Source organism: Myxine glutinosa, chromosome 6 (genome assembly GCF_964187855.1).
Source record: "Myxine glutinosa chromosome 6, kmMyxGlut1.1, whole genome shotgun sequence".
Classification (NCBI taxonomy): Eukaryota; Metazoa; Chordata; class Myxini; order Myxiniformes; family Myxinidae; genus Myxine; species Myxine glutinosa.
The window spans coordinates 145,475,534-145,502,495 of NC_136266.1; the positions used below are offsets into that span (position 1 = coordinate 145,475,534).

Genomic DNA, 26,962 nt, shown 5'->3' on the forward strand with positions numbered 1-26,962 from the left:
AGCTGGTTCCTGAAAGACTTACTGGGATGTCACAAAGAAGAAGAAACTTACTTTTTAAACAAACAGCGTTTCAAGTTTTTACAACAAAGTACTCTTTATTAGGGAGGGAAGCACATTAGGGAGGGAAGACGACAGCTATCTATACAAATATCGATGTATAATCCTTTATCACTACTAAATTACGTTACTCTTAGGCTAATACATGTACGATGGAAATAATGATTTTGAAGCTATACAATCTTAACCCCTGGAGTCCATTTCCACAACAGTATGCAGGTGGATCCCGCTATTCGCGGGGGATACGTTCCTGAAAAATGGCCTGAACTATGAAACCATAAATAGCGGGGCATGGTTTCAATGGATAAAGGGGGGATTGGTTATCGAATCGCGAAAATCCACGAATGTCGAGGGAAAAAAACCCCGCGAATGTTGAGGCAAAATCGAGGCATGTCGAGGCAAAATCCACGAATGTCGAGGAAAAAAAAAACCCCGCGAATGTTGGAGGCAAAATCAAGGCATGGCGAGGCAAAATCCGCAAATGTCGAGGAAAAAAAACCCCCATGAATGTTGAGGCAAAATCGAGGCATGTCGAGGCAAAATCCACGAATGTCGAGGAAAAAAAAAACCCCGCGAATGTTGGAGGCAAAATCAAGGCATGTCGAGGCAAAATCCGTGAATGTCGAGGAAACCCCCCCCCCCCCCCCCCGTGAATGTTGAGGCAAAAATCAATGCATGTTGAGGCAAAATCCGTGAATGTCGAGGAAAAAAATCCTCCCGCGGATGTTGAGGCAAAAATCAATGCATGTCGAGGCAAATCCCACGAATGTCGATGAAAATCGACGAATGTATGTCGTCATTGTTTCAAAAGGGAAAAGGGAGACAGCTAATTGCACTTGTAGTGGAGTGTTTGCAATCTGTACAGTAATTCACGGGGATGACGTCTTTACGCAGCTGCTGTGACCTCCCACAAAGCTCGCTTATAGTGCGGCTAACATGTGGCCGCGAAAGCCGTGAAAACATGAAGCACAGCGCCGTGAATGTAGAAGCAGGTCACGCTCACGGCTCATAGAAGATGTTTTTTTGTGTATGTCCAGCTGCTTCGTGCGTGGCTGGTGAAGATTGGTTTTATAACTGTGTCATGCTCGCGGCTCATGAATTTTTTTTTGTGCCCATGAAAAGCCGCGAATTTGCGGGACACATGGCCGCTAATAAAGAAGCAGGTCGCAATTTATCAACCGCGAATACACAGAACACGCGAATAGCGGGGTTCGACTGTATAGAAATTGAGGAACGTTATTACTGAAGCATGTGCAAGCTTGCCTTGTGATGACAAAGAGCAGATGTGGACAAAGAGCTGCTTGCTTAGCGTTGTCAGCATAAGTATAGCGAGTGAGCAATCTTCCACCATCCAGCAAATCGTACATAAAGCCTTCACGCGACTGGCTGAAAAAGCAGCTCAATGCAACCAATCGTCTTTGATCATTTTCTGGAAAATAAAAAAATAATAAAAGAAAACATACATCTTAAACTGTTTCACATCATCCTGCTGCATGCAAAAGAAGAAGCAGATTATACATTTGAATGGCATTATATATTTTTTGAAGAAGAATCCACACAATGATGTATACAAAAACTTCACATTGTGCAAAATAATTACCCTCTGCCACCTCTCTCTTCCATGAGCCGAGATCTTGTAAAATAAAAAAAGAAATTATATTAAGGAGAGTATGTTTGAAAATGGCTACTGTGACGGTGTTTTATGAATGGGGATGACAGGATGACACACAACTCCAAAGACAGTGTGAAATGAGAAGGCTGGTTTGTACATCATCATTTTCCTGCTGTAGGTTAACACAATATCATATCCCTTGTGATAGATGACATAGCGCGTTCCTTGTGTTGTCTGGTAACAATGTTTTGGAACACTCATTGAGGCCACTTTCAAGAAATTATTACAATTTGTGTGAGTATTTGCTTTTTAAAGTAACAATAAGCATATTCATACACGATTAAAAATTAACAACTAATATTTTATGGATATCAGGATATCTCTGTTAAAACAATTTCACCACTGAGGTTTCAGGAACTCCTGGCAGAATCAAATCAGGTTCTGGTAAAGCAGAAGAATAATCAAGAAAATTTTCACTAAACCTTCTTTTCCGCTCACCTGGAACATAGTTCAGATGTGAGCTTATGGGATGGCACGTCACCCATCAGTAAACACTTAAAACTTGTGACCAAACATGGCTGAATGATCTTTGGTGTGATAGAACTCAGGCTTGTTCATGGCATCCTCCCCCTCCACCTATATGTAGGTCAGCACAACGTTTAAAGGTCCCAAAAGTACTTGAACTTTGACCTAGTTTGGTCTCTGGATTGCAGAAAAACCTTGAACAATCTTCTCTAAAACCACTTATTCAACCAATGCAAAACTTAAAATTTGTAATCGACTTCCCATGGGAAACATTTGTTAACAATGATGTCATCAGTCATGTGGTAGGGCAGCCATATTGGATCAAAAGAAAGTCTTTTAAAATCTCCTCTGAAACTGCTCAACTGACCGATTTGAAATGTTACATAAGTGATTGACTTGGAAATATAATTTGACAACAACAACAAACAACATGCATTTTAAAGGCCATTTTCCCTACAAGAGCGGGGGTTAGCCTTGCGGTCCCCATGACAATCTTCTCCATTTTGCCCTATTTTCTGCATCTCTCCTTGTTAACCCCCTTGCCCGCATTTCTTCTTCCACCATCTTTAGCCAAGTCTTTCTCGGTCTTCCCAGTCCTCTACTTCCTTCTACATTCATTTCCATCACTCTTCTCAACCAGTCATTTTCATCCTTCCTCAACACATGACCAAACCATCTCAACCTGTTCCTCTTCACAGCATCAATCACAGGCTCTATTCCCATCATCTTTTGCAATTCATCATTTGTCTTCCTCTCTCTCATCGATACTCCGCACATCCGTCGAACCATTCGCATTTCCACCCTTTCCAGCCTTCGTTGCTGCTCTACTTTCATTACCCATGTCTCGCTCCCATAAATCATAACACTTCTCACACATACAGCATACACCTTTCCCTTCAGCTTCAACGACACTCCCCTCATCATCAGCACACCACTCAGTTCCCAAAACTTCTTCCATGCACATCTCACTCTAGCAACCGTTGCAGAGTCTGATCCACCTTCTCCATTCAGCATGTCTCTGAGGTAGCAAAATGTTTTCACACCTTCCAGCTTCACGCCGTCTCCAAGATCCAACTCAACATTTCCTCCATCTGCAGCTCCCTCTGTGCACACCTTACATTTGAATGTAGCTGCCACACTGGTTAATGACCCTCTCAGACCACTACAGTTTTGATGAACCCACTCAGCGCACATTGAACATTGAATGGAGTTCACTCCGACACCCTTCCTACACACAGCACAGGGCCACTTCCCAGTTCTTTCCACCTCACCACATGCTTTACCACTTGCCATCACCTTCGTCTTTCCGATATTCACCTTCAGACCTTTTGACTCCATACATTCCTTCCACTTGTTCATCTTTTCCTTCAGTCCATCCATACTTTCCGCAACCAACACCAGATCATCTGCATACAACAACTCCCACGGTAAACCCTCCTTTACGTTCTGAGCCAGCACCTCCATCACAGCTACAAATAGTAGTGGACCCAGCACCGACCCCTGATGCACTCCCACCTTCACCTCAAACTCGCCACTGTTCCCGTCCTTCGTCCTTACAGCTGTGCTGTACAGGTCTTTAGTGGTCTTTTGTACATTGCCATCACAACTCTGATCAACCATTCCTCCACTCCTAACTTCCTCAATGCCCATGTCAATACTTTGCGTGGAACCCTATCGAATGCTTTCTCCAGATCAACAAACCCAAGAAACAACTTCTTCCTGTTCTCCAATCTCCATGTACTTCTCCTGCAACTGCCTCACAATGAAAAGCGCGTCTGTCGTTCCTCTTCCTGGCATAAATCCAAACTGCATTTCGTCGATCTTCACTTTCTTCCTTATCCTCCTCTCCAACACCCTTTCCAATACCTTCATTCCATGCTCCAATAACTTTATCGCTCGGTACGAGCCACACTCCAGAGGGTCACCTTTCCCCTTGTATAGAGGGACGAGGGTACTCAGTTCCCAATCCACTGGAATGCGGCCTTCGTTCACCACCAGATTACAGATCTCTGTCATTCTCTTCACACCCCAACTTCCTGCTGCCTTCAACATATCTCCCACAACTCCCGTCGGCCCTCCCGCTTTTCTACCCTTCATTGCTTTAATCGCTTCCTCAACTTCCTTCTCAGTTATCTTCTCTGCCGGTCCTAAAACTGGGTTACTCTCGATGTTGCCATCCCATTCATTCTCTGTATTCAACAGCATTTCCATATATCTTTTCTATCTTCCTTTAATTCCATCTGGGTCGACAATGATTTGTCCCACTTCATCCTTCAAGCAACTCAGCCCCATCACATCACACCTCTCTTTCGCTATCTGCTTTGCAATCCTGAATACTGCTTTCTGACCCTCTTCCGAATCCAAGCGTTCTCCGAACATTTTCCTACATGCCTCCTGCGCCTTTGCTACCTCTTTCTTTGCAGCCTTCCTGGCTGCCTTATAACTTTCATGCTCTGCTGTTTCTGCTCCTGTTTCTGCTCCCGTATCCTTCGCCTTCTGCCACTCCTTGAACTTCTTCCTTTTCTCGTCAATCCTCTTTCCAACTTCATCATCCCACCACCATGTTTCCGAGTGCCTCGGTGGTCCTTTTGTCCATCCATATACCTCACCAACGGCTCCCAACAGACGAGCTTTCAATGACATCCAACCACTTTCAAGCTCAACCACATCATCCTCGACCCTACTCAACCTCTCTTTTAATGCCTCCTTTACTGTCACCTCTTTCAACCTCCACACCTTCATTCTCGGTTGGTACTTCACCCGCCGAGCTCTCCTCGCACCTTTCACCCTGATGTCGCAGACAACCAAGTGGTGCTGTGAAACAGCCTCCGCCCCCGGGACCACCTTTGTGTCCCGGAGGTGCCCCCTATCTCGCCTACGCACCATCAGGTAGTCAACGGTTGTCGTCGACCCACCTGACGTGTATGTAACAAGCTTATTATCCTCTTTCTGGAACTGAGTATTACAAATCAACAAATCAACTCCATCAGCAAACTCCAAAATCCTTCCACCTACTCCAATTCTCACACCATATCCGTAACCCCCATGAACTCCGTCAAAACCATCCATACTCCTTCCCACATGTCCATTTAGGTCTCCTCCTACCACAACAACTTCCTCATCTTTCACGTTTTCCATCAGCTTCTCTATCACACACCAGAACTTGTCCTTCTCTTCATCGCTTCGACCAACCTGTGGAGCATATCCGACTGCCGGTCCCTCGAGCGACGAGGCTTGCTTCGATCTCTCCACGGCATCAAAGTTTGAGTGTTTTCCCGTTCGTATCTTTGTCAAATTTCCGCTGGGTATTTTGTTGTGTATGCGTTATTGTGCGTTTCTATTTGGTTTTGGTTTTGTAGTTGTTGCAAATTTGCGTGTAATTAGTCGTTTTTTTTGTTCGTGCCTCGTGCGCGGCCTGCTCTTAATTCTTTCTCTCCTCCCGGATACGTGCTTGTTCGCTCTCCTCCTCGTCTCGACTTGTGCCCCGCCCCCTATATCTCGTTTTTCTTCCACCTCTGCTCCTGCTTTCTCAAATCCACGTTCTCACTTAGAGACTTTTCCCAGATTGTTTTTCATGGTTTTGTTTAAATATGTTTAAACCGCAGCCGTGATGCTGACGCCGCCCTCCCCCCCCCCCCCCCCCCCCCCCCAGAATTTCCATGTTTTTAACGTTTCCCAGTGTGTACCCTGGATTAGAATAGGTACACCGGATCCCTGCGTGTCGTAAGAGACGACTAAGAGGGTTGGCGTCAGGAAGGGCATCCGGCCATAAAAACATTGCCTCAAAAAGATAACCATAAATTGACAACGATGTTGGAAATATAATTTGATAACGATGATGTCATTGATCATGTGGTCTGGCAGCCATATTATGGATCAAAGAAAAACCTTTAAAGTTCATATTCTCTGAAACTGCTCGACTGATCAATGAGAAACTTAAAATATATGATCGACTAACTTTGGGATAGTTTGATTAAAATAAACCGATCCAAAGCACAATATGTTATAATACAGAAAGTGGGCAATATCTCGAAAAATATAAATTACAGAAACCTTGGAGTTGCACCTTGTCAAATAGGGCTAATTTTGACACCAGGAAGTGATATCATCATACCGTAAGTAAACAATGTCTTCAAAACAAAGGCTCAGATAGCAGGGAGTTGCACGACTGTGAACATCATGTCAATACTACTTGACCTAAAATGTCTATTCTAAATCCAGCTCTTATTTTTAGCTTGATCCATCCAGATCACACCACTTTTTGACAAACAGCCAGGTGAGCTACAGAACCACTGGTCCTATTTATTACTTGCAAAATCGAAGATTTTTCAAGTATATTGGTCGGTTCCGTTTGTGGTTCTGTTTGTCTGTATGTTTGTCTGTTTGTCACCGGCCTACAGGTCACAATTCTAAACCGATCGTCACGAAACTTCACCAAGTTGTATAAGTCGTCCCAATTGAGAAGCCTATTGATTTTGAGGTCAAAGGTCAAAGGTCATCTGGAGGTCAAATTTCTAAAATCGCTATTTTAAATCTGATTGACTTGAAAATTGAATAGCATTTGTATATCAAGTCACTAAATTGGGAAATTAACTATTTGAGGTCAAAAGGTCAAAGGTCAACTTAAGGTCAAATTTTAAAAATCATCAATTTTCATCGAAAAAGCTGTCAATTCACAACCGATTGACTTGAAAATTGAACAGCATTTGCACATCGAGTTACTAAATAGGGAAACCAACTATTTTTGAGGTCAAAAGGTCAAAGGTCAACTCAAGGTCAACATTCCAAAATCATCATTTTCATCTGCAAAATCGTCAATTTTCTGCTTATTGACCCGAGCTTTGATCAAGATTGTCAATTTTAATCTTGATGAAATGGACAATTTTCAGTATCAATGGATTTTTTTTTCTTGGGGAGGGGGGGGGGGGGGGCGTATTTTGCAAGTATCGTGCTCCGCATGACGTCTTCTTGTTTTTTTCTTCTTCTTACTACCCAATGTCTATACAAGGGGCCTACAGCTCAGAGAGGATGCAAGATAGGGCCAATGCCATTGACTAACAGGCTACCAGACCTAATGTTGAATGGAGCAGGTGAATTGGCCAGGGTGCAATTTCACACTCACCTACATGCTATTGAAAGAAACCGTGGTATCTTCAACATCAATTAGCAATCAATGCGAGCAGACGGGCCAACAACACATCATCTATGACTAAAAGAGACGTCTCCATCGGAGAGTGTGTGTGTGTGTGTGTGTGTGTGTGTGTGTGTTTTTGTGTGTGTGTGTGTGTGTGTGTGTGTGTTTGTGTGTGTTTGTGTGTGTGTGTTTTTGTGTTTGTGTGTGTGTGTGTGTGTGTTTTTGTGTGTTTGTGTGTGTGTGTGTGTGTGTGTGTGTGAGCTCCACTATGATGTGAATTTTTTTTGCCAGATGCTGTATATGCATTAATGACAAAGTATTAGATTTTCGAGGTATGATGCCTCCTGTTCCACATGAATGTGTATCTCACATTTGTGTGTGCAGTAAAAAAATGTTTATTATAAATGAATTAGCAGAGTATGTTATGCTTGTGATCTACTGCCATCAAGGCTTAGCTTGAGAAGGAATGGGCCAATAATGACAAACCCCCACTTCATGAACCTTCACGACATGGCGAGTAAAATCAGCTGCGGATGAAATTTGGATGATGAAAGAGTTAATCTTCAGTTGGTTACCTTTCACATAGAATGGTTGAAGGTGCAAAGAATGCAGACTGTCTGTTTGTTTTCCTCCAACCCCAGAGATAAATGTCCTACAAAAAAACAGAAAGGAAATGCCAGCAGGTATAAACAACAGAAATGTATGGAATTATATAAAAAACAGAAAAATGTAAATGTACATCAGGATTACACACGGCCTCACCTACTCAGCACAGGGTTCAACGTGAGAGAAATATCAGGATCCGATTTGTTGTGACAGTTGAAGCCAAAGGTCAGTCTCTGAACCCCATTTGCTGGTAAAGTGTGAAAAGTTAAAAGAGAAGTGAACTTTAATTTTTAATTGTTTTTGCTCCAAAATAAAATTTAAGAACATGCTTATCAGTTTTATTGTTAATGAGTAACATTTACTTCAAGATCAATGTTACACCTTCATACAAACACGCATGCGTGTATGTATGCATGTATGTATGTATGTATGTATGCGTGTGTGTGTGTGTTGTGTGTGTCAATAAAGAAATCATAGAAACATAAATAAATTTAAAAAATAGAAAATCATAGAAAAATCATAGAAAATCATAATTATAATCATAATAAATAATCACATCATCATAAATCATATAATCATAATCAAAATCTATCAAATAATCTATCAAATCTATCAAATCAAATAATCATAATCATAAAATTATAAATCATAATCATAATCATAATTCATTCTATGAAAATCAATCATAGAAAAATCATAGAAACATACAACAGATGATTTAGCTACTGAAGAGCTCACATGTGTCAATATCATCAAACATGGGAATGCATCATCTCACCTTTGCCCTCTGACCTCTGACACCCCAGATGAAAGATGTGTATCTGACCTTTCGACATTGCAGCAACATAACCTTCACAAAGTGCTACCTCACATGGAGAAAACGCAAGATGGAGGGATGCTGTCAGCTCAAAATCAATGTTTGGCTGTGGGTGGAGATAACAAAAGTTTTCATTGTTTTTTTGTTGTTGTTGTCTTGCAATGAAATACCACAATAACAACAAAATCTCAAACGCAAATGTTCAAGATAAATTTACACATATTGGAATACAGTCGATAAATCCCTCCAAAGTTATGTTACTTTACAAAAAATAATTTATATCGAAAAAGATAACTCTAATAGATGTTACCAATCTCTTGGGCAAAGAGCCATCTTTGCACTTGCTGGGATTTTCATTCTTCTGATGACGAGTCCTGACATTTTCGAAAACTGATCCACTCTTGACGTTTTCCGTGGTTGAAAGATCCTCACTCTTTTCGTGTGGCGTCGATATCAGTTGAAGCCGAACGAGAGAGTAAATATTAACCCTCTTTCCAGCCAGCCCAATGATGACGTTTCCAGTGTTTGGGCAGCTTCCAAGGCAAATTGGGTTTTCCTAGAAGAGAATACATACCGTATATTAACTAGAGAGCATCTGAAAATGCAAAGCCTGTCCGCATCTCGCGAGATCTTGGAGACGGCGGCAGGGATTTTCGAAGCTCCACACGGTCTCCACGTTTTTCGAAGTTAAGTCTGTTCACAATTGTATTTTGTCGAAACTGTATTTATCTTTCGGTGTGTGAAGTTATTGTGTGCAACTTTGGTTGTTTCTCGGTGTTTATCTTTCATAAATTGATCGTCTGTTTGCCGTGTCGCGAGCAAGGCCTTGTACAGTGTGCACTGTACAACCTTGAGGCTTTGTTTTTCTCTCAGTGGTCCGTCGTTTGTGATCCAATAACTTTCGTTCTCTGTATTCCCAGTTCTTTTCACCCATAGCCTACTTCCTTGTGTAAATCTCAACTAAAAAAAAAACAAAAAAAAAAACATTTCCTTCTCTGTTCTCATTCGTTTATTCATTCTTATTCGTTCGTTCGTTCTTCGACCACGTGTTTCTCCCCCATTTCCCCAGATAGTTTTCACTCATTAACCTTCAATGTTTACACTTTCCCCTCAAGTTATGTATTCCGTCATATTTTATAACACCTTTTTCTTCTTCTTCTTTAAAAGGCTGCTTTCGACTTGCTCACCAAATCAATTCATCCCAAAAAAAATATCCATCTCCTATAGTGCCTTTGTTCTACATTCCCTAAACTCTCCTGCACTCCATCCTCCATCCAGCGTCCTTAAACGTATTTTTAACTCGAAGGTCACAAGAAACTCATTTTGCAATAAATGTTCGTTTCCCATAAATCGTACACTTTCAAAAATCCAATCTCACCCCTCCCCTCCAAATCTTCCCCATAACCCCTCCCCTCCAAATCTTCCCCATCACCCCTCCCCTCCAAATCTTCCCCATCACCCATCCCTTTCAAATCTCCCCCCTTGCCCCCTCCCTCCTAAACTACTCCCTCACCCCTCCCCGCCAAGACGCCCCCTCGACCCTCCCCTCCTAGACTCCTGCCTCACCCCTCCCCTCCAAATCTCCCCCATATCCCATCCCTTTCAAATCCCTCCCCTTGTCCCTTCCCTCCCAAACTCCCCCCTCACCCCTCCCCTTCAAATCTCCCCACCCTCATTGCTTCTCAATTTCCCCCCGCTCACTCCCCCTCCTCAAAGCGTCCTCCCCGCTTCTTCCCCCTTCAAACTCTCACCTCCATCTCCCCCAACCTTCTGCCTCGCTCTTCCCCCTCCTCAAATAACACCTCATTGTGGCTCACACAATCACCATCAAACCTTTTGTCCGCCCCATCCTTCCCTTTCTCCGAGCTATTCTGAAATCTCTGACACACCTTCAACAGCTCTCCCTACCTCTTCCACCTCTTCCACATCTTACCCTACCCCTCCTCCCCCCTGTTCTGTATCTGATGCTCCCCCTTCCTCTTCATTAACGGTATGGACCTCAAACATCCGGGGCCTTCGTTCAAACTTAACTGATCTCTCCATACAGGTTGCTTCTGTCAAACCAGACGTGATCTGCTTAACAGAAACTTTCCTCCTTTATGATGTCTCTGATTCCATAGTATCTCTCCCGGGCTACTCCCTCCTCCGGTATGATAGACCTGAGCCTCGTCCTGGAGGCGGGGTTGCTATCTTTATCAAAAACTCTCTTCCTCACTCGCCCTGCACTGCACTCTCTCCACCTCACCCCCAGGAATACCTCTGGCTACGGCTTCCCCTTCGCTCCCACCTCTTGTTCATATGTGTGTTGTACCGTCCACCAAACAGTGATGACTCCATCTACATCTCGCTGTCTGATGATATGGACCAACTTCTATCTACTCATCCCAACTCTCTCTTCCTCATATGTGGTGATTTCAACTGTCATCATGCCAGTTGGCTGGGTGTGGGTACCTCTCTCACCAGCCATGGCTCCTCAGCAAAGGACTTCTGCGACTCACTGGGACTGACACAATCTGTCAATTTCCCGACCCGGATCTCAGTCAACGGAACATCTTCTCTTCTGGACTTGGTTATGACTAACTTCCCTGAAAATGTCTGCTGCTCTTCTTCTGCTCCGATCGGATCATCTGATCATGTCCTTGTTAAAGTGGACATCTCTCTGACCATCCTCAGGGAGCCTGCTCAGCGTCGACGAGTCTGGCATTTCACTCAGGCCAACTGGCACGGTCTTCAAGCAGCCATCAATCATCTGGACTGGTCTCCCATCTCTACCACCTCTGACATCAACTCATCCTGGGAATTCTTCCAAAGTAAATTGCTCTCTCTCATGCACAGATTTATCCCATCTCGTCTTCAGTTGTCATACCCTTCCTCCCGTCCATGGTACACGGAATCTTGTGGTGAGGCTGTTGCCCAGAAACAACTTGCCTTCGTCTCCTGGAAAGCAAATCCAACGGAAGGAAATCTCATTTCCTTTCACAAAGCCCGAAACAAGTGTGTGTCCACCCTCAGGAGAGCCAGGAAACAATATCTCTCCGTTCTCAAGACCGAACTCTCTTATCTGTCTCCCTCTTCCAAATCCTGGTGGCGTCTGGTCAAATCCGTTTCTGGTGTTTGTTCCCCCTCCATCCCCTCCCTTACCTCAAACGGCTACACAGCTGACTCCGCACGTGAAAAAGCTGAATGCCTCAACTCTGTGTTTGCCTCTAAATCTTGTGTCCCAAACCCATCCCTCTCTGTACCCACCATACCCAGTCGTACCCTGCTGCTCCTGGACTCCGTGTCCTTTCCTCCTGACAAGGTGGAAAAGTTTCTGTCAACCCTCGACTCTGATTCTGCAACTGGACCCGACGGCATCAGCCCACGGGTCCTAAAATCCTGCTCTGCTGCTCTATCTCACCCTCTCTCTGTTCTCTTCACCCTCTCTTTTGCTCAAGGTCAACTGCCATCTGCTTGGAAATCAGCCAACATCACCGCTTTGCACAAAAAAGGTGCAAAAACAGATCCTAGCAACTACAGACCAATCAGCCTTCTCCCAATTATCAGCAAAGTCATGGAATCCATCATTGCTTCTGATATGAAATCTTTCCTCTTCTCCAATGGCTTGATCTCTGATCATCAATTTGGTTTCAGACCAGGTCACTCTACTCTGGACATGCTGCTTCTGCTGTCTCAACAATGGATGGAGGTCCTCAATGCCAAACAGGAAATTAGAGCTGTCTCCCTCGACATATCACGTGCCTTCGACACGGTCTGGCACCCCGCTCTGCTCACCAAACTCTCCTCCTTTGGTATCCATGGAAATCTCCACGCATGGCTGGCGGACTTCCTCTCTAGTCGTCGTCAACGTGTGGCCCTGAATGGGTTTCTCTCATCTCCTCTTCCTGTTCAGGCTGGAGTTCCCCAAGGCAGTGTTCTGGGCCCCGTGCTTTTTCTGGTCTTCATCAATGATCTCTCTGACTCTCTCGAAAATCCTCTCTATCTCTTTGCTGATGACTCCACTCTCTGCCGCTCCATTCCTCTTCCCTCAGATCGGCAGTCTGCTGCCTCCTCACTCTCTGAAGACCTGGACAAAATCACAGACTGGTCAAACAAGTGGAACATGTCTTTCAATCCTGACAAATCTCACACTCTTACTATGTCTCTCCGAAAAGATCGACTGGACAACCCTCCCATCTACTTTCTCAACAATCCTCTCCAAGAAGTTCTGTCGCTCAAGATTTTGGGTCTCACTATCTGCCATGATCTTTCTTGGGAAAACCACATTTCCAAGCTGGCCTCCAAAGCCAGTCGCCGACTGGGCATCCTCCGTCGTGCGAAGTCCTTCCTCGGCACACCTGAGCTCCTCACCACATACAAGGCTTTCATCCGCAGCTCAATGGAATACTGTTCTCCCCTATGGGCCAGTGCTCCTGCCTCACACCTAGCTCGGCTTCACGCTGTTGAAACCAAAGCTTTCAGAATTATTGGAATCTCCCGCGATGAAGCTATCTCTGAGGGCCTTTCACTCACTCACCACAGGCAGGTAGGTGGTCTTTCTGTCTTCTACCGACTCCTCTCCGGCCTTGCACCCCCAGCTCTCTCTGTGCTCTGTCCCCCAAATATTCCTACAGGTCGCACAAGATCTGCCAGCAACCCTCTGATGGTTAAACTGCCGAAATCTCGGCTCTCCGCTCACCTTCACTCTTTCATTCCTCTTTTCTCCCGCCTCTGGAACAAACTCCCTCACTCCCTTCAATCCCACTCCTCCCTCCAGGTCTTTAAAACAGCTGTTCACCACCATCTCTTATCTTCCCCCATCCAAAACCTTGATCTTTTCTACCCCCGCTAATTCACCCCAGATCCACCTTGTTTGAAATTCCAACTTCTTTCCTGGAAGTCCTGGCAGTGTCCATATGTTTTATACCTCTCCCACTGCCCCCTTCCCACGCCCCCCCCCCCCCCAAAGCCCTCGCCCTCTCTCAGATCTCTCGATGTCTCCATGTCTCTCGGTCCCTGCTCTCAAATGTTGTGTTTGTGTCCTTCCCCCTCTCTCCCCATCTTGTCTACCGCTCCCTATGTTATATGTTTTATGTGTCGGTTTGTCTTTCTGTGTGTTCATGTGATTAATGTTCGCTCTTTCACGAGCCTCGATATTGTATACAAAAAAAAAAAAAAAAAAAAAAAAAAAAAAAATCTGATTTGTATTCAGACTACTTCTTCTTCTTACATTTGCAAAACATGACGAAAACAGCTAAAACAAGAAAGGGCAATCAGAGATTGCAGACTCTCGCCAGGATGTGTTTTCAGTGGTTTTTAAGGCTTTTGTGTTAAAAACAAAAATGGTGGCCGAACCACGTGACCGATGACGTCATCATTATTTGTTTTCTAAACTAATTTATTCTAGATTATGCTCAAGAAATTTCATCTTGATCGGATCGGATGAAGTTTTGTACTTGTCTAATGATGACGTCATAATGGAGGTACCTATGACATCATCATTAACACATGTTATTCCACATGGAGAGCTCTTTACAATGAGCCATGTCTGAATTTTTTCTATACAGCGCTTTGAGAGATATAGTGTGGCAATTTTTTTTGGTTGTCCCAAGATGGCGGCCATACCACATGACATGTGATGTCATAATTATAATTTAAAAATTTTACAGGTGGAGGTGCACCTATGCTGAAAATTTCCTGTCAATTGGACCAATGGTTGCAGAGAAAATCATATTTATTCTGTGCGGACAAACAAACAAACAGAAAAATAAACAAACGGACGGACTCAAATGCAATACCGTCTCCTCAGGCGAGGATGAAAAGATCCAAAAAAAAAAATGACGATTTTAGGCGACCATGTCCTTTTGACCTCAAAAGCAATAGGCTCCAGTGACCCAATATGCAAACCTTGCTCAAATTTCAAGTCAATTGGATGAAAATTGACAATTTTATGCAACCCTGACCTTTTGCTTAAAGAAAAAAAAAAAACGGCACTCTTCGATGTTGCCGGATATGCTTCCCCCCACATTATTAAATCATTATAACACTTGTACCAAGTTCGATTGAAATCCCTTCAGCTGATTTCTAGTATCATATTTTTACCTGACATGACCTCTGACCTTTGATGCTGAAATCGAATCAGTTCATCTTATTATCAAAATATATATTTGTACCAAGTTTGGTCAAAATCCCATCACCGGTCGGTACACAAGTTATCTCGGTAACAGAATTTTTACTAAACGGGACCTCTGACCGGGACCTCTGACCCCCTCTGACCTCCTAACGGGACCTCTGACCTCCTAACCCCAAAATCTAATCAGTTAATATTTACCTCATAATGCATACCTGCACCAAGTTTGACTTAGATCCCTTCAGCCGTTCTAAAGTTATTGCGGTAACGGAAACCTATCACGGACGGACGGACAGCCGGATGGACAACTCGAAAACATAATCCCTCCGACGCAAAACAATCGGCTTCTCGCTTTTGATTGGTGAACCAATTCAGTGATCCAATATGCAAATTCTTAAATTTTCAGGTCAATTCGATGATTTTGTGATGCTGACCTTTGACCTTTTGACCAAATTATGCATTTGTCTTCTCCACATTCTCATAATAGAGCTTTGTTGAAACTTTGATGAGAAAAGCTCGTATGGTAAAAAAAAGTTACGGCCCGGACAGACACACAGACAGACACGATTGCAAAACCCCGTCTCCCGCTGCAAGGTGGACAGGATAATAAAAAAACACATTATATTGTTACGGTCTTCAGAGTCCCCGGGGAAACATACCAACACATAAGGCATAATCTCTCGCCTTCGTATTGTAAAGTGCAATCAGGGGGCTAGGGAAGTACTCTATTGGCCAGCAATGCACCAGCATATCGAAAATGCGGTAAAAACTGCACTACATGTGCGGATTACCAGAATAAGCTTCCTCCGGAACCACTCATACCGACACCGATTCCAGATATACCCTGCAACCAGGTAGTCGTGCACCTATTTTGAGTTCGAGTCAAAACTGCACATTTTAGTTGGTGATGATCATTCAAAATTTGTGGAGGTATGCGAGCTCAGGAATATGAGAACCCGCACAACTAATGATGCTCTGAAATCCATCTGTAGTAGACATGGCATACCCGAAGGTCTTAGGACCGACAGTGCTCCCTTGATCGTGTCAATAGTTTAAATTATTCTGCTTTGTTTACGGAATTAACCAAACTACTTCCAGCCCTTAATTTGCTCATGGAACGGTGAATCTGAAGGAGCAGTGCAGACTGTAACTAGAACGGCACTTGGTGGAGAGCATACCTCCACCAGGCTGAATAGTTTACCTTTTGTATCCCACTGAAATCTGGATCCGGACCTGAACCAAAATCGAATCGGCTTGTTCTTGTCACCTAAGCAACTCATCCACCAAGTTTAGTCATAAGTCATCCACAACTTTTTGAAATATCATGCTGCATATCGTTTTTGGCCCCGTCACCCGTCACTGCTGGATCCGTCCTTGCGACAAACCCAACCTGCGCATTCAGTTTCGTCCACATCCATCCATAACTTTTTGAAATATCATGCTGCATATCGTTTTTGGCCCCGTCACCCGTCACTGCTGGATCCGTCCTTGAGACAAACCCAACCTGCGCATTCAGTTTCGTCCACATCCATCCATAACTTTTTGAAATATCATGCTGCATATCGTTTTTGGCCCCGTCACCCGTCACTGCTGGATCCGTCCTTGAGACAAACCCAACCTACGCATTCAGTTTCGTCCACATCCATCCATAACTTTTTGAAATATCATGCTGCATATCGTTTTTGGCCCCGTCACCCGTCACTGCTGGATCCGTCCTTGAGACAAACCCAACCTGCGCATTCAGTTTCGTCCAAATCCATCCATAACCTTTTGAAATATCATGTTGCATATCGTTTTTGGCCTCGTCACCCGTCACTGCTGGATCCGTCCTTGAGACAAACCCAACCTGCGCATTCAGTTTCGTCCAAATCCATCCATAACTTTTTGAAATATCATGCTGCATATCGTTTTTGGCCTCGTCACCCGTCACTGCTGGATCCGTCCTTGAGACAAACCCAACCTGCGCATTCAGTTTCGTCCAAATCCATCCACAACTTTTTGAAATATCATGCTGCATATCGTTTTTGGCCTCGTCACCCGTCACTGCTGGATCCGTCCTTGCGACAAACCCAACCTGCGCATTCAGTTTCGTCCAAATCCATCCATAACTTTTTGAAATATCATGCTGCATATCGTTTTTGGCCTCGTCACCCGTCACTGCTGGATCCGTCCTTGCGACAAACCCAACCTGCGCATTCAGTTTCGTCCAAATCCATCCACAACTTTTTGAAATATCATGCTGCATATCGTTTTTGGCCTCGTCACCCGTCACTGCTGGATCCGTCCTTGCGACAAACCCAACCTGCGCATTCAGTTTCGTCCAAATCCATCCATAACTTTTTGAAATATCATGCTGCATATCGTTTTTGGCCTCGTCACCCGTCACTGCTGGATCCGTCCTTGCGACAAACCCAACCTGCGCATTCAGTTTCGTCCAAATCCATCCATAACTTTTTGAAATATCATGCTGCATATCGTTTTTGGCCTCGTCACCTGTCACTGCTGGATCCGTCCTTGAGACAAACCCAACCTGCGCATTCAGTTTCGTTCAAATCCATCCATAACTTTTTGAGATATCCTGCTTCGGATACCGATCCTATAAAATGACAGTTTTTTATTATTTATTTAAGCAATTTGTTTCACACTCATTTATAAAGGTCGTTAATTTATAAATAAAAAAAAATAAACACACATCATTGCTATCACTGATAATTTGATGAATTTACGCAACAGTATGAATGCCATTTGAATGACCCAAACATTTGCAATAAAACCAAGGACTTCCCTTTGTGCACCTGATATTCTGCAATATTATGGATCTCAGAGGTATAGTATGCAATAAGAAATATGGCGTTTGCATTTAAAGCCCACCTTGAGGGGAAACTCAAGTACGTGGATAACTCGTTTGAGCGGGGTAGACTGGTGATGAATGGTGGTGGAAAGGCTCCCAATTTCACGGACCTGGTATAGGACCTTGCCGGCGGAACCGACCTCAGTGTGCTCCTCACAGCGCCAGTTCAGGTATGCACGCACCGCAGAGCCCCCCTTCCCGTGCTCGAGAGTCAACACATAGTCATCTAGGTACACAAGGTGCTTTAGTCAATCACATTTCCTTATAGTCTTTAATTCATAAACGTTTACTAGACATAACATTTGATGAATTGCCTTCACTAGTGTGGTTTTCAGTTCCATTGTAGCTTGAGTTGGGCATTTCCACACCCTGGAATGGAGTGGTCACCTGTCCAGAAGTGCTTCTTGACTGTGGAAAATGGTCACCACTTGTTGTGAGTGCTCCGCTGCTCAATCAACAGTATGGAGATGGACCTCCACCACAGCATTGTCTTATCTTCCCACTCTTCTATCTCACACTCTCCTCTTCGTCGTTTTTGCTGTGCTCAATTTACCAACCCAACTCCCTATGCGTACGTAATTTGTAGATATCACGATGAAAACAGTTCGTTCTACTATATCCTGTCGTTTTTGCTGTGCTCAATTTACCAACCCAACTCCCTATGCGTACGTAATTTGTAGATATCACGATGAAAACAGTTCGTTCTACTATATCCTGTCGTTTTTGCTGTGCTCACTTTACCAACCCAACTCCCTATGCGTACGTAATTTGTAGATATCACGATGAAAACAGTTCGTTCTACTATATCCTGTCGTTTTTGCTGTGCTCACTTTACCAACCCAACTCCCTATGCGTACGTAATTTGTAGATATCACGATGAAAACCGTTTTCGGAAGTTCGTCGAGCAGGAACATTAACATTTTGTATTGGAAATGGAAAATAAATGCTTCACCGACCGTTCGAATCATCGAATGGACAAGTTTGTCTCGTCAAACAAAAGAAAACAAAAGAAAACAAACGAAATCCATCAGCACCAAAAAAAGGAAGTGCATCAATGACGTAACAGTTATTTATAAATAAATGGAAATACATGGAAGGTGTAGATCAAGCACTGAACACGTAACCCTGAGCACGTACGTACGTTTCTCTCCGTACGCGAGTACAGAGACCCTCGGAGAGACCGTTCCGCAGGCTCCCGCGGCCTCGTAACTCGTCCGTCCCAAAGTGAAGCCGAACAGCGCTCCGTCGGTCGCGACGACCAGGGAGCGGTCTCCGGCGGCGCACAGATGCGGCTCCCGCGGGATGTGGAGCACCTGCTGTCCGACGATCGGGTGGCAGTTGTACATCCGAACCATGATCCCTGTATCGATAAACCGCGTTACCCGGCGACGACCTACGCGGTTTACCCAAGCGCTCACGATGCTCGGACTGCCGGACGGTCGTCTTTGTGCATAATATGTCCCAATCTATCCGCTCATTGCGCGTGTCTGTCTCAACCACCCCGAGGTTAATCACGAATCTCATTTCCCTCCCTCCCGCGACCGTTTACAGGAGGATCTCCTCCCCGAGGCCCCGTGTGCAGAAATCTAGAAGTTTGCGTGCAACACTTCCGCTTACGACGCCATGACGTCACGTCCAACTTCCAAGCTCGACGCCCGTTGGACGAAGCTCGGCTGCACCTGCACGAGACGTCGCACGACGCTTCCCGCAAATGTCGATCCGTGTCATTTCTCCACCGTCGCGTTTTATTTCTCAGGAAGCTCTTTTGAAAGCGCTTCTTTTCCTCAAGGGATCATGATCCATAGTCCTGCATTGGGATAGATAATTCGTATTAAATGATTTTCCATGTTAGAACCCGAACCTCATAACATAACCTCCGACACCGAAGGTGGAATTCAGCTGTTGCAGTCAAACTTATAAGTTATACTAATACTCATAGTAATAGTAATACTTATACTAATACTAATATTTTCACCCCTGTCTGTCTGTCCGTTTGTCTATTTGTTTGTCTGGCTGTATGCTTGTCTGTGTGGCTGTCTGTTTGTCTGTTTGTTTGTCTGTCTGTGTGGCTGTCTGGCTGTCTGGCTGTCTGTTTGTCTGTGTGGCTGTCTGTCTGGCTGTCTGTCTGTTTGTCTGTGTGTGCGTTTGTTTGCCTGTCTGCTGGGCTGTCTGTTTGTCTGTCTGGCTGTTTGTTTGTCTGTCTGGCTGTTTGTTTGTCTGTATGGCTGTTTGCCTGTCTGTTTCTCTGGCTGTCTATTTGGCTGTTTCTCTGGCTGGCTGTCTGTCTGTCTGTCTGTTTGCCTGGCTGTCTGTTTGCCTGTCTGGCTGTTTGCCTGTCTGTCTGTTTGCCTGTTTGTTTGTCTGTCTGGCTGTTTGCCTGTCTGTTTCTCTGGCTGTCTGTTTGTGTGTTTGTCTGTTTGGCTGTTTCTCTGGCTGTTTCTCTGGCTGTTTGTCTGGCTGTCTGTTTCCCTGTCTGGCTGTTTGTTTGTCGGCCTGGCTGTTTGTTTGTCTGCCTGGCTGTTTGTCTGTGTGACTGTCTGTTTGCCTGTCAGGCTGTTTGTCTGTCTGTTTCTCTGTCTGCTTGTCTGTGAATAGGATATATCAAAAGGTCATGGATGGATTCGGATGAAACTTTGGTTAAGTGACAAGGACACGTTGGTTAAGTGACAAGGACACGTTGGTTAAGTGACAAGGACACGTTGGTTAAGTGACAAGGACACGTTGGTTAAGTGACAAGGACACGTTGGTTAAGTGACAAGGACACGTTGGTTAAGTGACAAGGACGAAATGATTATATTTTGGTGACGATCCGAATCCGGATCAGAGAATTTTAAAGTGATTCTTCATCATTGAGAGATAGGGACAAATTATTGCACGAGATTTCAAAAATATTACACAGATCTATTGAGGTCGAGGTCGTATCTTTCCTATTACATAGATCTATTCCACATACCACCCAAAAGGCGAAGGGCCGAGACCGAGAGTATCAGCTTCTTGTTATAATTACCTTTTACTAATACAACTACAACTACTACTACAACTACAACTACAATAGAGATGCAAACAGTATATGACTGCCAGAAAATCTGCTCGGCAGCATCATCTGTTAAAATGAATTGGCAGGAGAGCTCTGGACTCCTGGTTGTCCCATGCAGGTTGAAGATCTCCCTCCGCTGTTACAGGAATTGACATGGAGTCACCATGGTCCATGGATTTAAATATGTGGGGGTCCATTTGTGCAATTTCACATGCAGGTATTCTTTAACAAACGAGTTTTTCTTCCTGGTAAATAGTTTCCCGGGAATTCCTGGGAAATCACAGGAAATTTATTCTGGATTCCTGACTTTTCCCGGTTTATTGTGGTTCGTGCACACAACTTGCACCCGTGCTTGCTCGTTTGCTTCGTTTTTGTTAAAAAAAACCCCAAACATTTCCTCTTTCCTGGAAACATGCCTTAGTGCAGCCTATTTTAAAGAAGGGTGATCGTTCAAACCCTCCCAACTACCGTTCTATTGCTCTGACTTCTCCTATTTCCAAAGTCTTTGAATGTCTTCCCAATTACCATTTCCTCAAGCATCTTGAATCCCAGTCTTCTATCTGACCATGAATATGGCTTTCGCAAGGCAAGATCTACCGGTGATATCCTTTCTTAGATTACAAATGTCGGGGCCTCTTCTCTGAGAGACTTTGGGGAATCCTTTGTTGCAGGCCTTGATATCTCAAAAGCCTTTGACAGAGTTTGGCATCGGGGTCTGATATCCAAGCTTCCCTCTTTCGGCTTTCCTCCTTCACTCTGCTCTCTCTCATATAACTTTTTCTCTGACCGCTCTGTCTCTGTAATTGTCCATGGTTCAATGTCTCCTTCCTTCCCTATCAACAGCGGTGTTCCTTGGGGTTCTGTTCTGTCTCCAACACTATTCCTTCTTTTTATCAATGACCTTCTTTCTTCCACAAATAACCAAATGCACTCATATGCTGATGACTCAACGTTGCATTCCTCCATGTTTTTCCCATCTGCCCCATCTTCCCTCAATCGATCTGCATCTCGTTTTATCACAATCACCTCTTTAAATTCGGATTTGGACAAGATTTCCCAGTGGGGCAAATGTAATCAGGTTAAATTTAATTCTTCTAAAACTAAATTTCTTCCCATCTCTCTCTCGAAAACTCCTCTCAACTCTCCAATCTCCTTTGAAAGTTCCACAATTACACCATGTGATACAATAAACCTACTAGGTATTACCCTAACATCAAATTTATCCTGGAATCCACACATTACACAAATAGCTAAATCTGCCTCAAAGAAACTGGGAGTCCTGTTCAGATGTCGAAGATTCCTCTCCTCTAAACAGTTGATTCAACGACAGACTTGGCATTTAATATGGAATATTTTTTTGTGGGGGTGAACTTACTTTTCAAGATGTCTTAGAACCAAAAGTTCATTGGAATTATGTTGAAATTATTCTAGATTTTGTTAATGTGACCTTTAAAAGAAACAAAAACCACATTTGACATTTCGAAACAAATAAAAAGATCCTTGAAAGTGATGTAAACTGATATCGAACTCAATTCACGGACAGTACTGTGTTAAACTTCTATACATTTCCAGAAGTATCTCTTTATTTTGCACATTAGCCAAAACATTTTTTAACAAAAACAAAAGTTAAATTACGACTGGGATTATGGACAGTAAAATTACAGTTCAGTACTTTGTGTAACCCCCACGAGCATTCAGGAGAGCACGTACACGTTGAGGCATGCTGTTCACGAGATTTGCCAAGGTTTGGACAGGAATCGCTTGCCATGCAGTGACAATAGCCTGCTGCAATTCACGCACAGAAGTCGGCTGCTGGTCCAAGTGGTCGATTTGACACGTTAATTCTGCCCACAAGTTCTCTATCGGATTCATATCCGGGGACATGGCAGGCCACTCCATATGCTCTACACCACGGTAAGCAAGAAAGTGTTGGATCATGTGAGCACGATGAGGCCGTGCATTGTCATCTTGGAAGACAAAGTTTCCTCGAAAGGCTGCACAAGCAAATGGAAGCAATGTTTCTTCCAGAATGGCCCTGTACTTGAACTGGTTCAGGTTTCCATTCAGAACAACCAGGTCAGTTTTGCCCCTTGCATGAAAAGCAGCCTAAACGGTCACCCCACCACCTCCAGCTTGGACTCTTGGCACTATACAATCTTTGTTGTAGGCTTCATGCACTTGTCTGCGCACTCGGGCGCAGCCATCTTGACGATAGACCAGAAATCTAGACTCGTCACTGAAGATCACGTGATTCCAGTGTCCTGGCTGCCATTGACGGTGCTCTCTGGCCCACTGCAATCGGCGCTGGCGGTGTTGTCTGGTCAGGCGTGGCTTTCTCAGGGGACGCCTGGCACGATAGCCTGCTTGAACCAGTCGTTGGTTGACTAGCCTTCTAGATACAGGCACATTTGTCAGTTGCTGCCACTCAGCCCTAAGCCGATTAGGTGACTTGGTACGGCCATTGCGGACTAACCGGTGCAGCTGGCGATCATCCCTCCTTGTGGTTCTGCGGGGACGTCCTGGCCTCGGGATTGGAGTAGGGACACCCCTCTGAGCATTTCGTTTCAGGATCTTTGACACCTGACCTTGAGTGATGCCATACTGCCGAGCAATAGCACGCTGTTTCATGCCGTAATTTCGTAAAGCCACCACTCTATGACAAACAGCATTGTCGAGTTGACGGACCATCTCCAGAGGAAGCGGCAATAACTTTTGGAGACATGCAGCAGTTGTTTTCCACTAATACAGAACGCAACAACCCTTGTATACCCGACTGTGAAGCCAATCATCAAATGCACCTGTCCGTACATTTTGCCACGCCACCTGTGATATAATCCTGTTGTTGACTTCTTGCTGCGACAGACAATCAGTGACATGGTTCTTTTAACAAATAAATCACCAAAGTGTGAAAGAAACTCACCAGATTGATATACTGAGTTAAGAAAGTAAACCCAAGTCAAGAAAAAAAAAATTACATATTAAATGTCAAGTCTGTATATAAAGGATCGATTCGTCCTTTGGTATAGTACTGCTCTCACATCTGGGGAGGTTCTAGCTCCACATACTTACTGGACAGAATGGAATTAAAAGTAATCGGACTTATGAACCCTCCCAATCTGACCTCAAAACTCGACCGAGTCGAATTACACCACAAAGTTGGCTCTCTTTCTCTTTTCTACAGATATTACTTCGGTTTCTGCTCCCAAGAACTTGCTGCTTGTATACCCAAGAACTTGCTGCTTGTATACCCAAGAACTTGCTGCTTGTATACCTCCGCCATTAGCGAGAGCACGGAATACTCGAAAAGCCACTACGTGGCTTGATTATTGTGTGGTCATTGGCAACTCAAGGGTGGGCCGTTATGATGTTTGTTTCTTCCCCACCACAGCAAAACACTGGAACTCTTTACCATCCCATGTTTTTCCAAACACTTACAACCTTCCCCTTTTCAAAAAGCAGATTTTTTTACTTCCTCAAAAAACTCTTAGACAATTGTCTCTTTCTTCACTTTTCTATCAACGCAGCTCTTTTATTTAAGGCCTGGCCTTGATGAGGACTACATAGTCCGTGCCTGGAGCCTTCTACATTAAAAATAAATAAAAAAGGAAATTTGGCCTCTAACCTTCTCTAGTGGAGAGTGTAGATGTGCTTACGTTTGTGCAGTGTGCTCTGTGCACCTCCTCTCCCAACCAAGTTGACTAAATAAAAGATGTGTGCAATGGTAAAAGCATATTTTACACATACAAAGTTACATGATGATTGGATGGAAAATGCAGCTGGCATTCCAAAAAATAAAGTTTCTGCAGCCAAGCGTTGTATGGGCCATAGGGTGTTTCACTTTCAAGGAATAAACAGCCTCGACCTTGCTTCGCTCGGCCTCGGCAGGATTATTAAGTTTGTCAATACATTCTCAACTATCTTTGGGCTATAACTCTTGCCTGAAATGACTGCATTGTGGAATTCTCCTCTTCTCGCTCATCTTTCCGTAGTAGTAAGGGTGATCCATCTGCCAAAGTGACGAAACGTTCAGTGGACCTTTTTGCACCATCAGAATCACCACCAGCTTGAGGACTTCCACGCAGCATCTAGGGATTGTCTTAACCTGCTTCCCTATCTTAACCTGTACAAAGCACTGTGCTGTGTACGGCCGAGTGGGGGCCGCTGTGGGCGGGGCCGAGTGAGGCCTGTTTTGCCTGGAATAAAGATGGCGCTTGATCCCCTCTGCGTGTCCGCATCTTTATACGAAAGACACCACACACTGATTCACTTCTTCGCCTCCATCTCAATCATGTGATCTCAAAGATTGGAAAACGCAGTCACTGTGGAGTTGTTTAGAGTACTGTATCACCAATCAAAATTCAAATGAAATTTAAAAACGCTTCCAGGTAACCTCAGGAGATCAAAAGTATGCCCAGAATACACCAGTTTCGCTCGAATAAATATATACGTACATGTCGAAAGACTTGCAGCTCAGGATTCATGTTGTAAAGGATAGCACACTGAGCAAAAAAATAATTTAAATTCTTTATTAATCACCTGACGTTTCGAGAACAAACTAGTTCTCTTCCTCAGAGGTGTTGAGTGTGGTGTGGTGGTGAAACCGTTAAGTTCCGTTGGGGACGGTTCACATCATGGATTGGTCCAAGTCCTTGCCAATCACAGGGCTTCCTTGCATTCAAGTGATTCTAAAGACCCACCTGTTCAACACTGCATTCAACATTCAACCCACAGCATTTAACCCCTGACTATCTCTTCTCCTTCTCCCTCCTTTTGCTTTAAATATTTCCCTATTGATTCTTGTCTTTTTGCAATTGTTGTTTTCATGTATTGTTATGCATTATGTTTTCCACTCTGTCAAAGTGCCTTTGGGCTTCTTGAAAAGCGCTATACAAAATAAATGAATTATTATTATTAATTATTAATTATTCTGCCGTTTTTGACGTTGTAATTGATTGCGTAGTGCGAGGTATGTGGGGTGTAACTCGATTTGTCGGTTGATGGAGTTTTTATCAGAGTACCAGGCCTCGACAACCTCGCGGTTCACTCTCAAAGATCCTGTGCCAAGGATCGTTGTCTGATTCCATGAGAATGTGTTTTGGTGTGCGTGTACGTGTGTCGCAACCAATGACAACCTGTCTTGTCGTCTTACAGCATGTTGGTGTTCAGTTAGCCTTGTGGTTAAACGTTTGGATGTTTGGCCCACATAATTGGTTTCACAATCTTCACATTGTATGTTGTAGATGACATTCTTTCTGTCAAATCTGTTCACCTGGTCTTTTGGCTTTGACACCTGTGCTCGTAAGGATATTTGTGGTTTGTGGGTGATGTTGATGTTGTACTCACGTATAATGTGGCTTGTGGTTTCAGAAGTGTGTTGTATGTATGGAAGTGCCACCGTGTGCGGAGGTGTGGTTGGATTGTTGTTGCCGTAGTTGGATTTCCGGCGACAAGATTTGATAAATGCATTTGGGGCGTGGTTTTCTCGCAGCAGTTGAGTGATGTGCATCATTTCCATCCGGCGTTGCTCAACGTCATTTGTTGAGGAAGGATGAAAGTGACTGGTTGAGAAGAGTGATGGAAATGAATGTAAAAGGAAGTAGAGGATGGGGAAGACTGAGAAAGACTTGGCTTAAGGTGGTGGAAGAAGAAATGCAGGAAAGGGGTTAACAAGGGCAGATGCAGAAAATAGGGCAAAATGGAGAAGATTGTCATGGGGTCCGCAAGGCTAACCCTCACTCTATCAGAGAAAATGGCCTTAAAATGCCTGTTGTTGTTGTGTTGTTGTTGTTGTTGCTCATGGTCACTGCAGTGTGTTTTTGCACAATCTATTAAGCTTTTGACCTTTCCACACGTTATGATTTTTGATCTACTAAGCTTGTCTTTTTCCACTTTTTTGTTATTTTGACCGTTTCCACACAAAGATAAATTCAACATGGCCAGCAATACATTTCACATGTGAAGTAGAAATAGCTGGGTCTCTGCCATTCCTGGATTACATCTTTCCAGGGACGGAAACAGCAAGCCACACAAGCAGGTGTACCGTAAACCTACTAACACAGACAATGTATTGGATTACCGTCGGAACCATCCCACCTGCCACAAAATAAATTATCAGCTTAGTAGATCGTGCAAAAACACATGAAAATCTCCGTTTAAACAACAACAACAACAACAGCCGACAAAGGCCAATGAAACAGGTTCCCGAACTAAGCCC

The 26,962-nt window shown here is 44.0% G+C and overlaps 1 protein-coding gene across 1 annotated transcript in view; it reads right to left on the bottom strand.

Annotated features, from left to right (window-relative positions):
* HPS3 (HPS3 biogenesis of lysosomal organelles complex 2 subunit 1) overlaps nucleotides 1–19,342 on the bottom strand; it is a 125,621-nt gene extending 106,279 nt beyond the window's left edge. The window contains exons 1-7 of the mRNA XM_068121263.2: nucleotides 18,853–19,342; nucleotides 17,732–17,937; nucleotides 9,062–9,307; nucleotides 8,713–8,857; nucleotides 8,091–8,181; nucleotides 7,904–7,980; nucleotides 1,321–1,486 (exon numbers count right to left, since the gene is read on the bottom strand). Of these exons, the coding sequence (XP_067977364.2) occupies nucleotides 1,321–1,486; nucleotides 7,904–7,980; nucleotides 8,091–8,181; nucleotides 8,713–8,857; nucleotides 9,062–9,307; nucleotides 17,732–17,937; nucleotides 18,853–19,066 (1,145 nt within the window). The 5' untranslated portion in view covers nucleotides 19,067–19,342. The remainder of the gene's footprint in view (nucleotides 1–1,320; nucleotides 1,487–7,903; nucleotides 7,981–8,090; nucleotides 8,182–8,712; nucleotides 8,858–9,061; nucleotides 9,308–17,731; nucleotides 17,938–18,852) is intronic.
* Between the last annotated feature and the right edge of the window lie 7,620 nt (nucleotides 19,343–26,962).